This window comes from Pygocentrus nattereri, chromosome 28 (assembly GCF_015220715.1).
Source record: "Pygocentrus nattereri isolate fPygNat1 chromosome 28, fPygNat1.pri, whole genome shotgun sequence".
NCBI lineage: Eukaryota > Metazoa > Chordata > Actinopteri > Characiformes > Serrasalmidae > Pygocentrus > Pygocentrus nattereri.
In genome coordinates, this window is record NC_051238.1 from 10,989,989 (window position 1) to 11,008,209 (window position 18,221).

Genomic DNA, 18,221 nt, shown 5'->3' on the forward strand with positions numbered 1-18,221 from the left:
GGTGAGCTGAAGAGGAGAGTGCAGAGGAGAGGACCCAGGTCGCTGGATGATTTAGAGAGATTGTGCAAAGAGGAATGGTCGAAGATACCTCTTTCTGTGTTCTCCCATCTTGTGAAACATTATAGGAGAAGATTAGGTGCTGTTTTGTTGGCAAAGGGGGGTTGTACAAAGTATTAACATCAGGGGTGCTAATAATTGTGGCACACATTATTTGATGTTAAACAATTATTTCTTAATGTGGGATTTTTTTCCTACTGAATAAATGCACTTGAGATAAAGGTTGGATTTTGCTCTTTTTTCCATCGTGGTCCTATATTATTTAAAAAAACCCTCAATTTATTAGAAGCTAAAGAACACATCTTAACCAGGGGTGCCAATAATTATGGAGGGCACTGTAGATACAAGTTAGGTCAACCTAATAAACTGGTAACTCAGTGTATTGTTGAGCTAAGGATCAGTAAAGCGGCTCACATCTGCTCCATCAGCTTTACAGGGCCAGCAAAGAGAAAAATCCTGCGAGTAAATTTCTTAACACTCTTATTTCTGAGGAAATGTCCACAAAACCTCTGTCCAGAAGCTGAATGATTTAAATAAAAGCTTCAATTTGGTTCTCAAACGATCAATGAAGAATATTTTGTATAATCTTGATTTAGATTTTCTCTTCTGGATTTGTCTTTTGTTTTGCAGGTTAATGTCTGTTGAGGAGGAGCTTAAGAAAGACCATGCAGATATGCAGGCCATCGTCGACTCTAAACAGAAAATCATCGAAGCCCAGGTGAACACGAGACACAAATCATCACCGGCCCCACTCACCCGAGCTTGTCCATCCTTGATTTAGTTTGTGCCTGGACACAGAGGCTTTTATTGCCAGTGAGAAATCACTTTCATAAGACAACAACACCCCCCGGTGTTCAGAATGAAATCTCCTTGAGGAGAAGCGTGTCCCTTTATGACTTAGGAAAAGACGATACAGCAATGTTCACGCATAAAGAGTTTAATGGTGCAATGTTTCCTTGTATTTCTACCTCTTAATAGAGTTAGAATATAGAATATATTCCCTCAATTACATTTCTGTTGTGCATATTTATTTCATTCGTTCATTATTTGCTTAGGGAAAGATAAAGCTGTGTTTGCAGATTTCAATGTGATTATATTGCTGAGGGGAGTCTTCATGTGGTCATTTGGTATTCTGCGCTTTGGGTAATTTGCCTGTTGAGTTATGGTTATTGCTTATTTATTGCAGGTAATATCTCACTGAGCAATGCCACTCTCTTTTGTTACCTAGACTTGTCAAATGCACATGTAGTAGATAAACAATGCATTTTAGGAAACATGATGAATAATATATATTGGAAGTTAAAACAACATCTGATCCACTTTAACAGAGGTGGACAAAGCACAATACTTCTGTACTTGAGTAAACATACTCTGTATTTTATCTATGTTATTTCAGGAAAAGTACAGAAATACTCGCTTGTGAATGAACTTGAGTATCAAAAGTGAAAAATATACTATTATAAGGATGAACACGTTTTTCATGTCTCTAACCATGCAGGTCTCCTTAGAACTTATTTATCAAAATATCACACATGCTTGTGTGCTAAAGTTCTTATAATTTTTTTAATTGATTTTCTAAGTTTCTTATATAAGAAATTATATATAATTTCTATAAGTTTCTTCGCTATCATGGTTGCTGTCATTAGCTCAATGAAATCAAATTTGAACAAATTAAACAAAATTTGAAATGAATAAAACTCAAAAATTTGGTATTTTCACAAAAATACAAAGCCATTTTCAAAAAAGTTAGGACGCTGTGCAGTGTAAATAAAAATAGGATGCAATGAAGTGCAAATCAAGTAAACCATATTTTTAAGGGAAAATACTACAAAGACAACACATCAAATGTTGAAATGGAGAATTTTTATTTATTTATTTATTTTTAAAATATATGCCTAACAACACGTTCCAAAAATGTTGGGACGGGCATGTTTAACACTGTGTTTCACCACCTCTTCTTTTAATAACACTTTGTAAGCATTTGGGAACTGAGCAGTCCAGTTGCAGTTCAGTTTTATTTTCACAATGTGCAAAATCTGGACTGTAGGCAGACCAGTTTAACACCTGGACTTTTAGTATGGAGCAGTGCTGTTGTAATATGTGGTTTGACATTGTCTTACTGAAATAATCAAGGCCTTCCCTGAAAAAGACATTGTCTGGATGGCAGCATATGTTGCCAAAACATGTATATATCACTTCACAGATGTGCACATCACCCATGCCATGTGCACTAATGCCCCCCTATATCATCATGATTACTGGCTTTTGAACTGTGCACTGATAACAGGCTGAGTGCTCTTTTGTCCGGAGGAAACAGTGTCCATGATTTCCAAAAACAATTAAAATTTTTCATTTGTTGGACACAGGACACTTTTCCACTTCCCTCAGTCCATTTTAAATGAGCTCAGGCCCAGAGAAGCGTTCATGGATCCAGTATGTATATGCTTTCTTCTTTGTGGTTTAGTGTTTTACCTTGCATTTTTTTCAGAAGTGTTTCTGAGGCCCTGCAGTGATTTTCACTACAGAATCATGTCTGTTTTTAATGCAGTGCTGCCTGAAGGTCTAATGATCACGGCCAGCAAATACTGGTTTTTGGCCTTGTCCCTTGCATACAGAGATTTCTCCAGATTCTCTGAATCTTTTAATGATATTATGATAAAAGTTCTTTGCTATTTTATGTTGAGAGACTTTATTCTTAAGTTGTTGCGCTATTTGATCTTGCAGTCTTTGACAGAGTGGTGAACCTCTCCTCATCTTTACTTCTGAAAGACTGAGCCTCTCTTGGATGCTTTTTTTTTAATACCCAGTCATGGTATTGACCTGTTGCCAGTCAACCAGCAAAGGTGTTTTTTTTTTTTTTTAAACGATTACACAATTTTACCAGCATTTTGTTTACACAGTCCCAATTTTTTTTAATGTGTTGTTGGCATCAAATTCAAAATGGGCATATATTTTTCAAAAACAATATAATTTCTTTTTGTCGATTTGTTGTCTTTGTACTATTTCCAAATATAGGATTTAAATGATTTGCATATCATAGCATTTAGTTTTTATATTTGGAAATGCGGTTGTAGATCCATCTTTCTGCAAATCTCAACCTTACAACAGTAGCAATGAAAGAACACGTGGGTGGAGCACAGATAGGTCACTGACCTGGCCAGGGGAGGATGTAACAGTTTTGGCCATTTGTTTGTCCCTTATATTCTTTCTCTATCTGTCTCTAGGAGAAGCGCATAGCATCTCTGGATGCGGCGAACGCTCGGTTGATGAGTGCGCTGTCTCAGCTGAAGGAGCGCTACAGCATGCAGACACGTAACGGCATCTCGCCCACCAACCCCAGCAAGCTGCAGATCACAGAGAACGGCGAGTTCCGCAACAGCAGCAACTGCTAGCAAGGCCACAATACCCTGCGAGGGACAAGGGCTATGGGTAAAACCACCAGTGGAAAAACAATCACTCTCTCTGGACTTTTAACAACTTTAACTCGATTTAAAAAAAATAACACTTGTTCTTGAAGCTATTAGAAGTGATTCTTATTAAGTGTGAAATGTAAATGGCTATAGATTTCATAATCGCTTTGACAGATGAATTTGATCTTGGTCTTAGTAAACAGAATGGAGTGAAATACAAATAACCTGAGAAACGAAGTCTTTAGTTACCGTGTGAACTCTGTTTTTAAGTAGACATGATGTCACTTGTATGGTTTGTTGAGTTGTGTCTTTTTAGATGAACAAGCCAAGCAAAGATGTCAAATCAGATGGATCCCATCACGCGCGTTCGTAGCCCTCCTCACTAAGGACACTCTGCAGTTCGACTGAACTTAACGTGTTCATAAAAATGTGCATATTTGCTTTTCATTTCTCAAGTTTACTAGTTAGCAGCATGTTGAAAATACAAATGTATATCATTATTTGTCAGAGCACTTTTTTTTAAGTGTTTTATGATTTGCATATTGTCTGGTAGGCAAGAATCACTAATGGCAAGCTGTTCCTTTTTGATACATTTGTACATTTTCCTGTATACATTTTTTTTTTCTTGCCTAAAATCTCTTTTTTTTGGCATGTCTCGAGTCGTACCAGGGCTAGCAGTAGCACAAAAAGTTCTCTTTGTTACAAAACTGCTCGTGGTAATGAGAGACCTTTCAAATCCATATTTCCATTTGTTGCATACTTTTTGTATGTGTATGACATATAGGTCTAATTAGAGGTGGTCTGCCTCGTTGATGTACATAAAACATTCACGTTGTCCTCTTTGTTTTTTAAACTGTCTCTTGAGAGAAGAGAGGTAAATGAAAGGCTTTTTGTACAGTGTATATTCCTATTTGCCGTGTTCAGTTCCGCAGTGCTGTATTAGAAGTCTAAACTGTTGAGGTATAAATTCAGGTGCTGCTTCTAGGCACGACAGCGCTCGCTGCACACCCTGAACCTCCGCAGGTTTTCCTCCTTCATGATCCAGCTCTCCAGCTGTGCTGTGGCGTGGGTAGATAAATGCTTACTGATGCTGCTTGTCGTTCTCGTGTAGGGCGGAGGTCTCCTCCAGAAAAAAAAATACCCCAAACTCATTGGCGTCTGGCCCTCTCTGTCTGGCTCTATGCACTTTCTAGCAGTAGAATGCACTCCTTAACCAAAACTCGCATATATGGACTCATAATAAAGGCTATCTGCTCACAGAGACATATTAAACATGTACAGCGTTGGTCAGTGCTATAGAATAATATATAGAATAGCGATATATGAAAGCGAAGATGCTGAAGGTACAGGTACAGGTCGCATTCTTCACTCTTCCTCCACAGCACCTGTTCTCAGGGCAGCCACAGCAGTTAACACCGCATGACTCTAATTAATCTATTCTCTGCTCACAATTGCGTTCTTTCACTGCTGCTTGGTTGAACATGCTTTACAGAACAGTGGCAGAATCTTATTCAACCTAATGAGAAACTGCATCACACGTCTGAATACCTAAATCATTCACTTTGGGGCTTTACAATGTTTGTTTAGTGAGGATACCTTTGCCACCATGCCAACATAATCTTGATTACACTCAGCCATTTCTGCTGATTCCAATCTTGAAAGATTGTGATTTTGCATCCCTAATATTTTGAATGCAAACATAAAAGACAGTTAACATTTCATATTGATTAGGAAAGTTTAATAAAGGTGGAGGTAAAGACAGTGAAATAACTGTGTACAAGGGAAACTAGAATTTTTAAACAACTAAATTGTTTATAGAAATAAATAAAATACATTACAATGTGTTTAAGTGGCATTTCTGCTTTTATCTCATTTGTTTTGGAAATATGGTGTATGTATATGTATGTATGTATATATATATATATATATATATATATATATATATATATATATATAATATGCAGAGAGAGAAAGCAAGAAGGCTATAAACATGCATAACAAAAACCGACATCTGATAAATCATCTCAGAATGATCTTTCACACACATACAAAGTAAATAACCCTTAAATACGCTGTGACTTTAGGTACTTTGTAGTGGTCTGATATGAATAATTAGGTTTCTCATTAGGTTGAACATGATTTTTCCAACATTCTATTAAGCTTGTACAATATACCAACGATTGCTATGATACAGCAGATTTCAGGGCGGAGCTTGGACAGGTCAGTTCCACAATTCCGTCTAGCCTGCTGAGGAGGCTCCTCATCTCCGGAGATACACACTACTTTTTTTTTTGCGAGCATTACTAAATCGCCTTCCGCCGTGTTGACTTATAAGCTGAGGTGAACTGGGATTTGCGTCAGGTTTTATAGAAGATGGTTGAAGACTGCCAGGTCAGTCATGCTATTTCAAACATTCAGCGGTGGGTGGGTGGGTGGGGTGATTGAGAGAAAGAGAGAAAAAATCTTGTGTGTTTGGTTTGGGTGAAAGCTTCACACGGGCCAGGTTAGCGTAACTCCATATCTTACAGTTCTTTGAATTTGTTTGAATCTGTTTTTTGCTCCCAACTTGTAATTGTGACTTTATTTTTAATTTATGTTTTAAATTATGACCAGATCATTTATTTATTCCAGTGTATAATTTGTCCACCTATCCTGAGTGTGAGAGTGTCGATTGAGCTGAATGCTGGATGTTGAAAAGGTGCAGAAAGGATTCTCAGTACTGCAGGACTAGAGTTCTGATTAAAGTGGTCTTAATGTGCTCCTTCCATTAAGCATCCGTTCAGCCTCTAATTCTGAATATTTTGTTTACAGAGAATATGAACTGTGTTATATATAAACCTATAAAGCATTGCACATGAGCTTCCTCTGTCCTCTGTATCTGTTGAAGGCAATAGTTCTGCATATACATGCCATAAAGCTCCAGGATTACAGTAATACGCTTCTCCCACCGTGTGAGGAGCACGCTCCGCTGTGTTCTGTCACACTGGGTGAGGCAACAATCACCTTCTCCTTCTTTTTCCCCCTTCGGCATGCAAAAAAGCTCAACATTGTTTTCTAACATCCCACAAATCCTCCTTTTGTATGTTTAAAAGTAATGTTTGCAAGTTTGCTTCATGTAAATATGTCAAGAAAAACATAAACATACCAATATATGGAGAGTCATTTGTGTTAAAGAGAATGTTCTGTGCAATTAATGTACAATTGCCACTAGAATTATTAAAGTTTTATTTAGCTATTTCAAGGTTCTGTCATTGTTGTTTGTCAGATTGAAATACAGTCTATTGAGAAATAAAATGGTTTATTTGTGTAAACTTATAAAAACATACAGACAAAATGTATTTACTGCTTATTGAATGAGGAGTGATACTCCACACACAGATATTCAGTAGTAGTTAGTGGTTCTGAAACCGGTTATCAGAGCCCCCCAAGACAGCCCCTGGTTGTGCTCTAGACCTATGCATTGAGAGCTAAATATGTGGACCATCTGGGGGGCTCTGGGGGCCAGTTTGAGAAACACTGTACCGGGTCTAGCACTGGTCCATCTGCTCTGGAAAAAAAATCTAGGGGAGACCATATTACTCCTTTAAGACTGTCAAAAAACACAACAAACAAAAAAACCCTGAGTGAAGACGGCAGAGCCAAGACAGAAACCCCCAAGAGTGTAACCTGTAACGTGCTGAACATGTTTGTGTTATCTCGAGATGTTTGAGATGCCAGTATTCACACAGTGAAATCTCTGTTTGGGTAGTAGCTTCATTATAGAAAACAGACAAATAATTAAACGAGACTGATTTTATGTTTTAACAGGACTGTAAACTGTTCCCTCGTACTTGTAGGTAACTGTATTACCTCATATGGTTATTTTATTGATGTGTGTAACTCTAGCTGACAAGGTCGGTCCAGAAACTGATCTTGTACTTGTTTAGCTCCGTTAGCTCATCTGAAGAGGCAGCCTCTATCACAGTCCTCAGAGAAAAGTCTGTTCAACTGATTAAATCTGACAAAACCTCAGTTTGTAGCGTTTGGCTTAATAACGCACACAACTACACGGCGAGCAAGCTGGTCTTTACTGAAGGGCGGGGTTTGTCTGCAAACAGACGCCATGTTCAGTGTCAGGAGCTTTCCCGGTCATATTTCAGCCACTGAGGCCTTTCAGTCAGATCGCCTCTGCTTTCATTAGCGGTGCTCGCCCAACGCCAAACCAGCCGGTTTCCCGCAGATTTTTAGATTAACAGAAGTTTTAGGACGTGTTCCTCTGTGTGCTGCACCACTGCCTCCACCTTCCACACACCGCACAGCTGAAACGCCCGCCCAGCGGTTTCCCCCTGCTGTGGTGATCCAGCTGTCCAGGCCTGTGTGGGTGCTGTGTTGGCGCTAAGCTAAGGGTGATGTATATGAGCATTTGGGTGCTGCTTGAGATTAAACAGACATCTAAAGATAAAGAAACGACTCCCAAGATGCACTTTTACTTATGTTTTACCTTATATGTGCCACTTTAGTGATTCCTTCAGGAAAGAGCCCGGATGTTCTCCCGTTTCAGCAGTCTGACGTGTTGGTTCTCCCGTTTCAGCAGTCTGGCGTGTTGGTTCTCCCGTTTCAGCAGTCTGGCGTGTTGGTTCTCCCGTTTCAGCAGTCTGACGTGTTGGTTCTACCGTTTCAGCAGTCTGGCGTGTTGGTTCTCCCGTTTCAGCAGTCTGACGTGTTGGTTCTCCCGTTTCAGCAGTCTGGCGTGTTGGTTCTCCCGTTTCAGCAGTCTGGCGTGTTGGTTCTCCCGTTTCAGCAGTCTGACGTGTTGGTTCTACCGTTTCAGCAGTCTGGCGTGTTGGTTCTCCCGTTTCAGCAGTCTGGCGTGTTGGTTCTCCCGTTTCAGCAGTCTGGCGTCTTGGTTCTTCAGTCCTGTCCAGTTTTCTGTTGGGTGTTGCAAGAATTTTTGTAAAGAATTCCAATGAAAACCTAAAATGAAATAAGAGCAGTAAACAGTGAAGTACTTGCAGAGTTTAAACACAAGTGTGGTGTTTCTATTAAGATGAACTGAAATTAGACGCTTTTCTGAAGGCCTAGACGACCCTGAGGGCTCTCCGTGGGTGACACTGTGACCCAGAGTAAAAGGCAGTTCTCTTGATATTTATTTTATTATTGGCACAACGGTACAGATGTTTTCATTTCAGTGTGATTTTCGATTCAGATGTCAATATTTTTATTTGATTTCTAGCATTTTATGTGTTGATTTAAATTATTCAGTTAATTTAAGCTTTTATATGTTTATACCAGATACACAATCATACAGAGAAGCAACTTTAAATATATACTATACAGGTCGGTTTAGATCAGCTAGATAAAAATTCTCAGATAGACCGTTCTCAAAGCAAACTGTTTCAGATACCTAGAGTTTATAAGCAGCTTCAGAAAAAAGTGTAGTAACTTTAGTGAAATGTACTTTTAAAAGTAAAAGTAGTTTAACTACAAAGTGTAATTGTTATTACAAATAATAATAATAATGGTGGAAGGTGTAAAATGCAAGCTTAGGTATTGAGCAGTAGAATATTTATGTTGGGGATCAGAGATCAGCTCAGTCATCGCTAAGATTCAATAGAAACATGAATTATTTGGTGGACTATTAACTCATATGTGCAGACTGAGAGTGCCATTGTCATTGTCATTGAGTGCCACCTAGTGGTGATTTTATGCAAAAACCCATCAGCCAAAAAGAACGGGGCAAAATGTACATTTAAAAAACCCAGTCAACATGAAGGTAAATCCTAATACCAGACATTTTAGGCCATTTAAATGCCAGATGCATTTTTAGGTCCCAAAAAGTAGACATCCTGCTAAAAGAGAATATATGATTTCCCTAGTCTCTCTCCTCTCATAGCTGTCGAGTTCCTCTCTTGGATCATCGTCAGCTCCAGGTGACAGGCCATTGAAATTTTGACATCTTTCATCTGACACTTGTGGGAAATCTGAAAACTTGTGGCCTTTGCTCCTGCAGGATTTCAGGGACACATTACACACATGGTAAAGAGGAGAGCACATCACACAGCCTGTCCACTGAAGGACGACCGACTGCCGAGCCCTCCTGCTACCCACTTCAGACCAGCTGCCCATGCCCCAGCTGCCACCACCTGCCTTAGACTAGCTGCCCACCCTACACTGATGTTCTCATGGACTCCTAGTTATTCCTAATACTAATATTACTGCTATTAATATTAGTAGTATAATCACTTGTAGGTAGTCTGACCAGAGGAGGATGGGTCCCCCCCTGGTGAGCCTGGTTCCTCCCAAGGTTTCTTCCTCAGCTCTGAGGGAGTTTTTCCTTGCCACTGTTGCCCCTGGCTTGCCCACCGGGGGGGTTTTGTACATTTTTACACTCCTGTTAAAACTTTGTCTTTTCTGAAATTCTGTAAAGCTGCTTTGTGACAACATCCGTTGTAAAAAGCGCTACAAATAAATTTGAATTTGAATTTGTCCAGCTCTGAGGACGGACAGATTCTCCTCAGTCACTTATCCAACACCTGCAGCACTGCACATGCTTTACTGACTGAACTCACTCATCAGTGTGTTGTCTTGTTCAGTGCTGGTCCTTAGCTATCTGTATCTCTCTCTCGCTCTCACACACACACACACACACACACACACACACACACACACACACACACACACACACACTGTATTTCCAAAAGTATTTGCTCGTCTGCCTTCACACGCATATGAACTTGAGTGACATCCCATTCGTAATCCATAGGGTTTAATATGAAGTTGGCCCACCCTTTGCAGCTATAACAGCTTCTGGGAAGGCTTTCCATAAGGGTTAGGAATGTGTTTATGGGAATTTTTGACCATTCTTCCAGAAGCACATTTGTGAGGTCAGACACTGATGTTGGACGAGAGTCTCCACTCTAATTCATCCCAAAGGTGTTCTATCGGGTTGAGGTCAGAACTCAGTCAAGTTCTTCCACACCAAACTCGCTCATCCATGTCTTTATGGACCTGCTTTGTGCACTGCTGCGCAGCCATGATGGAACAGGAAGGCGCCGTCCCCAAACTGTTCCCACAAAGTTGGGAGCATGAAATTGTCCAAAATCTCTTGGTGCTGAAACATTGAGTTCTTTTCACTGGAACTAAGGGTCCGTGCCCAACTCCTGAAAAACAACCCCACACCATAATCCCCCCTCCACCAAACTTTACACTTGGCACAATGCAGTCAGACAAGTACCGTTCTCCTGGCAACCGCCAAACCCAGACTCATCCATCGGATTTTCAGATGGAGAAGCATGATTCATCACTCCAGAGAACACGTCTCCACTGCTCTAGAGTCCAGTGGTGGCACTTTACACCACTCCATTTGATGCTTTGCATTGCACTTGGTGATGTAAGGCTTGGATGCAGCTGCTCAGCCATGGGAGCCCATTCCATGAAGCTCTCTACGCTGTTCTTGAGCTAATCTGAAGGCCACATGAAGTTTGGAGGTCTGTAGCAACTGACTCTTATTATCTGATTATGCAAAATTATGGCTCTTCGGATTAAATTGCAGTAAAATTAATCATGGAGGGAACATCACACTAGACAGATGCTGTACTCTTCATTAGTCTTTTATAAGAGTTTCAAGATTGGTTTCTTACATCCACGGTCAGATTATAGAAATAAACAAGAGTCTTCATTCTCCAGTAGTTTCAATTAAGCCTATAATTAACATATCTATAAAAGAAACTTTTTTCATTAAATTTCTTTATTAGAACAGCACAATAAAATTCACGGTACTCTAATAAATATAATAATTACACTGAAATATCTTCCCATTTCAGCACATAGAAGTACATCTTTTATATTTATCCTGACCAACAGTGCCAGAACAGGATTTACATCCCATTAGAAAAAAGAGTAAAAATCACATTGATCTTCCCTTAGGCCCAGTTATCAGTAGCTGATTATCAGTGACTAGCAAATTTCAAAGCAGCAGAATTTTCAGTAAACTGAGTACTCGAAACAGTGTAAAGACATAATTCCCAGTTGTAATTGTACCTAATATTTCACTCCCTTTTTGCTTTAAGACAGTGTATGTGGAGGGCTCATTGTCCCCCGGCAGTAATGGCCTGCAAATTGTTGGTCTTCTTCAGGATGTTGGGGACAAACAGCAGCCCTGACGCTCTCTCAATGCTCTCAATAGGCACCAGGAAGCGCTCCAGTGGAATCTTCTCATCTACAGGCATGTTGGGCATGACGTAGGACCGCAGCTCCACCTCCCCACGCCGGTTCTCCAGAATCACCACCTTAAAGAAGTGAGTCGGCACTGCAACATGGTTCTTCCCAATCACCTGATACTTCACGTACATCTTCCCATCCAGCTCCTGTCTGGAGGAAGTGAGGTCTGGGTTAAAGGAATACTCAAGAATTCTTCAACTTAGTCTATCATGTGGTTGATTACTATGGACAGTGATTTCCCTATGAAGTACTGAAATTGCATTGATTCAAAACATATGCATTATAAAAGTCAATGGGCAGGCGCTGAAGCAGAAAACCACTGAGGGCACTTTTCAGCAGCATTTCTCTGCAGGTGGCTTAGGGATTAACTGACCATGGTGGTACTAATCAGAATCAAGTCTTTGAAAACCAACGGCTGTTCCACACGTTCACTCACCTGGGCAGGTAGAGGGGTCCTGAGCACACAAACACATTGTGGTACTGCTTAGTAAGAGAGCGACAGTACTTCTCCAAATTGTTCCATGCATTCTGGTTTAAGTGAGGATTCTGTTGTGGAGGGAAAAAAAAGATCAACATATTTTACAACACCATTATATTTACAAATTTTCATATCAATCAAACCAAATGGTTACAAAGTATTTTTGTCAAATTTCATTTTAAAATCTAATCTTTTGATCACATGAAAGTGAGCTTGATTCTGAATTGAAAAAATGAATTAAAAATCTTTTTCAAATTTGACTTTTAGACGTTCATTCAAGGCACAACTATTTAAAATGTTATTAAATGTTTTATGTAAATGGACTAACAGGGCTGGAGTTGGAAACCAATGGTCTGTAACAAGTTTCCCAGCAGCATCTTAGTGTTAAGATCATCTCGGCCCCTTTAATGCCCAGGGCCCACTGGCCAAAGTTTTATTACACACTTCGGTGACACTTTATTTGGAGTGGTGGTTTTAGATGATATGAACACTCAACAGACTCTCAGCAACACGTCAAAAACATGAAGGTTAGGGTTGGGTTTTGGGTTGAGATTCAGATCAGGGTTAGGATTAGGGCAAGGGAGAGGGTTAGGTGTTGGGTGAGGTAGGTAAGGTGCGGTTTTGTATAGCAGAAGTAACACATTAACACTACATCTACTTAATGTTAGTAATGTATCAACAGAACATTACAAGATATTCACTTCAGTGTTCAGATGCTTCACTGCTGATACTTCACTGATACGCTGTTGATGTGTTACTGACAATCCGTCAAGAGTTTATTAATCATCTACAAAGGACCAAATGGTGGTACCAGATATTTAGGTATTAGTACACCCAAGCAAAACTCAGCCAGTAGGTAGGAATTCTGGGATTTTGAGGGGTTAACTGGGAGAGGGAGAGCTACGACGCTTTGAGGAAAGCCAGCTCTGGTCACTTGCTGCTGTTCTACCTGTGGGGCCACGTTGCTGAGGTAGAAAGTGTCCTCCATGGCTTTCTGGTTCCATTTGTGGTTGGCCGCGGCGGCCAGGTGTCCTCTGTCGAAGCCGCTGCCCCTGTAATCCCCGTTCGAGGATCTGTGGTAAACATGCACCGAATCATCCTCCTTAAAATCGCACAGCTTTCGGTCAGACGGCCCGGACAGAGTCTCCGGGGTCAGCTGCTCGATGACCCAGGCAGCCGTCCGGCACCTGGGGTCATAGGACGTGACGTAGGACTCTCGCGATTTTATGTTGGAGAGAGAGGGAAAGCCGTATTTCATCACCGCCGCAGACTTACTGGGGGTCAGCTGGCCCTGGTGATAGGGGGTCAGTTCTGACTTTGCACTGACCGTAGGGATAGGAATGATGGGCAGACGATGAAGGAGACCAGAGGAGGAGGAGGAGGAGGAGGAGGAGTGGGTCAGTGCAGCTCCAACACCAACACCGACAGCCAAGGACACGCCAGAAATGAGCCACGGAGAACAAAGTAGGCGCCGCATATCACCTTCACTGCACTGCCCGCTCTTAATGTAGCACTGAAACACAGCTATACACCCCCCCCCTCTCTCTCTCTCTCTCTCTCTCTCTCTCACTCTCTCTCTTTCTCTCACTCTCTTTCTCTCTCTCTCTCACTCTTTCTCTCTCTCTCTCTCTCTCTCTCAATCACTCTCTTTCTCTCTCTCTTTCTCTCTCTCTCTCACTCTTTCTCTTTCTCTCTCTCTCTCTCTCTCAATCACTCTCTTTCTCTCTCTCTCTCTCTCTCTCTCTCTCTCTCACGTCCAGCGTGCTTCTCCCTGCAGAAGAACTTAATACCGGGTGTAGGTCGCAGGCTGGTGACGTCGGCCGCTTTCTTAAAGGGACACTCCAGCCAAATAAATAAATAAATAACTGTCAAAAATATTTATCTGTGGTAAACATGGCAGCGCACCTCAAACCAGGAAACCTCCCTTCTGATGACGTATACAGAAGATAGAAGTAACTTTTGAATCTCGCGATTCCCCAGCTGGCGGCCGTGCAGGTGGAGTTTGTCCCGGTGGGCGAGAAAGTCGCCTCAATGCGAATTAAAATTGCAGAGAGGAAAACTGACTGTTGTGTGCTCATGCACCAAACAACAGGTCAGAGTATTTGGGCTTCTTGGAGTAAGTGGGCAGGGTTCTGGAAAGGGTCCCACCTACAGACTCCATAGTCTTACTGGGGGACTTCAATGCTCATGTTGGCAATGACCAGGAGACCTGGAGAGGCGTGATTGGGAAGAACGGCCTGCCCGATCTAAACCCGAATGGTGAGTTGTTATTGGACTTCTGTGCCAGGCATGGATTGTCCATAACGAACACCAAGGAGGGCATTATGTGTGGAGGCTGGAGGGTGGCGTCTCTGCTCTTTGCAGTCTTTTGAATGAATCACATGAATGCCTCCAGCGCTCGCTGGAGCGGTTGGCAGCTGAGTGTGAAGCAGTTGGTATGCGGATCAGCACCTCCAAGTCTGAGTCCATGGTCTTGGCCCAGAAAAGGATGGCATGCCCACTCCAGGTAAGGGGAAAGGACCTGCCCCAGGTGGAGGAGTTTAAGTACCTTGGGCTCTTGTTCACGAGTGACAGGAAGAGTGATCGTGAGATCGGCCGCAGGCTGGGACAGGTGGCAGCAGTAATGCGGTCACTGTACTGGACTGTAGTGGTGAAGAGGGAGTTGAGCCAAAAGGCGAAGCTCTCTGTTTACCAGTCGATCTACATCCCAACCCTCACCTATGGTCAGGAGCTGTGGGTAATGACTGAAAGAACGAGATCGCGAATACAAGCGGCGGAAATGAGCTTTATTCACAGGGTGGTGGGCTACACGCTCTGCGATAGAGTGAGGAGCTCGGAGTAGAGCCGCTACTCCTCCGCATTGAGAGGTGCCAGCTGAGGTGGTTTGGGCATCTGATTCGGATGCCCCCTGGACGCCTCCCGGTGGGTCGACGTAGGACCAGCTGAAGGGATTACATCTCCAAGTTGGCCTGGGAGCGGCTTGGGGTCCCTGGGAATGAGCTGGAGGAAGTTGCAGAGGACATGGTCATCTGGGATTCTCTGCTCTCCCAACTGCTACCACGACCGTATCTGGATTAAGCGGTCAACGACGATAATGATGATGATGAACTTGGATTAACTTAATTCAATTATAGTACACATTTCCATCAAGTCAAACACAATAGAATCGGCATGCAAAATGAAAGTCAGTACCTCAACATAAAATTCAACTGTTTAATTCAACAAGTTTAATTTATTCCAGTTTTACTTGAATGAAATTCTGTTTGGCTCAACTTCAACCATTTTAATTCTTTGAAGTGTGCTTTTTATCCATCTTTGTTCATTTTACATAAAAATGCTTAAATACAACACAATGTGTTTAATCTCTACGTATTTTGACTTTGAGGTCCAACAGTCCTGTCAGTTCAGTTTTTAAAATGTGGGTGCTATGAACAAAAAAATGTAAAAATGATAGAAAGTCATACACACCTGTATAATACCACATAAAAGGCTAAATGTCATGCTGTAGGTAAAGTTGGAAAGCTGAAGGATATAGTTAATTTTTTTTCTTGATTTATAAGATATTTAGCTCGCTGTTCTTCACTGAGGGAGAAAGCAGTCATTTGATGCCACAACAAAAATAGTGTAGCATGGGGGTTTTCAGAAGAAGACTAGACAAAAGTTTATGCCTATAAAGCAGCTTTATTTTTGACTCTGCACCCAGAGTACAAGAGGAGACAGTCACTCCAGGCCTCAGGTGAGGTCTCTTCACTCTCAGCTCACCACACATACTTTTATCCCAGAGGTTGAGCCCAGCCCCATCTACGACAGTAAGAGTTCTTACCAACCAAGTGAATAAATGGTAATGAACAAATAAACTAAAATCAATATGCACAATTTTTTAACTAAATAGAGCCCAAGCATGCTCTGGTCCCTCTGGCTTGGTTCTTTGAAGTGTCTTCATGTCCTCTGCTGGCCTCGCCTTCCTCTGCCACTCCAGGCCCCTCCTGGTACTCCCGTCCCACTGGGAATGTCCTCTTGTCGTCGCTTCTTACCTCACTTCTGACACCATTGTAGCATTGGGGGTTTTCAGAAAAAGCATATACAAAGCTTTATTTACAACTGATTTGGCACCCAGAGTACAACAGGGTACAGTCGCTCTCAGCTCACGTCTCATCCTCCCCACTCTTCCTAGCTCACCACACATACCTACAGCTGGGAGGTGATTCCTAACTCTGCCCTCCACAATAAGTCTTTAGCAAAATGAACCAAGTGAACAAATAAGCTACAATTTACATGCATGAACTTAAACTATAACGTTAGTGTTTCAAAAGCCTTAAACCTCAGTTTTTTTTTTAACTGTAAGCCGTAAACAGTGTTCTATAAACCTCAAATATCTTTGTTTAACTTTAAACAGTGTTCTGAAACCCTAAATTTCAGTCAGACTTTCTTTAACCTTAAACACTGTTCAAAAGCCATAAACTGCTGTCGCTGAAACACCTGAGTTTATTTCCTCTGGATCAGCAGATGAATTTCACCAGGTGTGTCGGCAGCCCTATTTAGTTCTAGCCAAGGGCCAAGGACAGTGGAGCTGAGATTAAAACTGTGCACCAAAGATATAAAAAAAAATTGTACTTAAAGAGAATTCAGTTTTCAGTTTTGGTCAACAGATTCCCTGATGACATTCAGAAGAGTTTAGAAACATTTAAGGGGTCTTAATTCAGTTTATTTATTAATTTCATTGTATTCAGTTGTTGTCTTTATACAAATAAACCCAGAATAAAACAATTGTTTAACCCTTTTGGCAGTCTGTACAATATGCTCAAACCTTGGTGCAGAAATTAGTTCTTCAGCTCCCATCAGGCTATGTACAGTTCAGTAACCTGCTATAGCTGTGTAATTGTAACCGTGTTATTTTGTATGAATCTCCTCCCCTGTTTTTCTGCTTAGTGGGCACCCATATGATTTATGTTTGATCTATGCATATTTATTACAGGTTGTTATGAAAGTATGCAGGGTGAGGGTTTTTTAAGACCAGCAGAAACATCCACCTGGGATTAACAGTGCTGACTAAAATGAATGCATTGCTTCTCTCTCTCATTGCAGGTGTATTCTATTGGCTCACCATGTCTGGACCTGGATCTGTCGCCATATGAAGTTGTTTTACCTCACATATTATTGTAAAGCAAAATCAGTACAGTCAGCTTGCGATAATGAACTAATGCAGCTTTCATCATTTCTGGATCACAGGTCAAGATGAGGACGTTATATAGTACTGTGTAAAAGTCAAATACCACCCTTGATTTTAGGAATTTACTTTGTCAAAATGGTGAATAAGTGCAAGTTATTCTTTTCAGAAAAGAAGCTGCTGGTGTGCCCAGAACAATGGCTTGACTACCCCAGAGTCTAGACTTAAACATCACTGAGTGTATTTGGGGTGTATTTACGTGGATCATTCAAAGCAGAAAATGTAACTTTGGAGGTGCAAATCTCTGCAGATTTGTTTGAAATACTGAAAGCAATTCTCCTTCACAGACTGGAAGCTGTAATCAAAGGAAAGTGTGGACACAGTCTTCTTCTTCTTCTTCTTCTTCTTTCGGCTGCTCCCTTTAGGGGTCGCCACAGCGGATCATCTGCCTCCATCTTGCCCTATCTACTGCCTCCTCTACTTTTACACCAACCATCTCCATGTCCACCTTCACTACATCCATAAACCTTCTCTGAGGTCTAACTCTTCTCCTTCTACCTGGCAGCTCCAGCTCCAACATTCTTTGACCAATATATCCACTATTCTTCCTCAACACATGTCCAAACCATCTCAACCTGGCCTCTCTGGCTTTATCTCCAAACTGCTCTACCTTCACAGTCCCTCTAATCATTTCTAATCTTGTCCATCCTTGTCACTCCCAACGAAAATCTCAGCATCTTCATCTCCCCCACCTCCAGTTCAGCCTCCTGTCTTTTGTAAACCTTCCCTTTCACTCTTGCTGCTATCCTTCTGTCACACAGCAACCCTGACACCCGTCTCCACCCACTCCATCCTGCCTGCACCCTTTTCTTCACCTTCTTCACCTTTTTTCTACACTGTCCATTGCTCT

The 18,221-nt window shown here is 41.5% G+C and overlaps 2 protein-coding genes across 9 annotated transcripts in view; one reads left to right on the forward strand and one right to left on the reverse strand.

Annotated features, from left to right (window-relative positions):
• Positions 1 to 5,377, forward strand: part of dab2ipa (DAB2 interacting protein a) — a 193,684-nt gene extending 188,307 nt beyond the window's left edge. For 5 of the 8 annotated variants that reach the window (XM_017716095.2, XM_017716101.2, XM_017716105.2 and 2 more), the window contains 2 exons: positions 688 to 775; positions 3,282 to 5,377. In XM_017716095.2, coding sequence (XP_017571584.1) covers positions 688 to 775; positions 3,282 to 3,449 — 256 coding nt within the window. In that variant the 3' untranslated portion in view covers positions 3,450 to 5,377. The remainder of the gene's footprint in view (positions 1 to 687; positions 776 to 3,281) is intronic. The other 3 variants (XM_017716098.2, XM_017716099.2, XM_017716100.2) reach the window with 1 other exon arrangement.
• A 5,798-nt stretch (positions 5,378 to 11,175) lies between these two features.
• On the reverse strand, positions 11,176 to 13,689 carry endog (endonuclease G). Its single transcript, XM_017716135.2, has 3 exons — positions 13,094 to 13,689; positions 12,103 to 12,212; positions 11,176 to 11,816 (listed from the first exon to the last, which is right to left on the reverse strand). The coding sequence occupies exons 1-3, from the start codon at positions 13,619 to 13,621 to the stop codon at positions 11,534 to 11,536; spliced, it is 921 nt and encodes a 306-aa protein (XP_017571624.2). The 5' UTR covers positions 13,622 to 13,689; the 3' UTR covers positions 11,176 to 11,533.
• Positions 13,690 to 18,221: the final 4,532 nt, after the last annotated feature.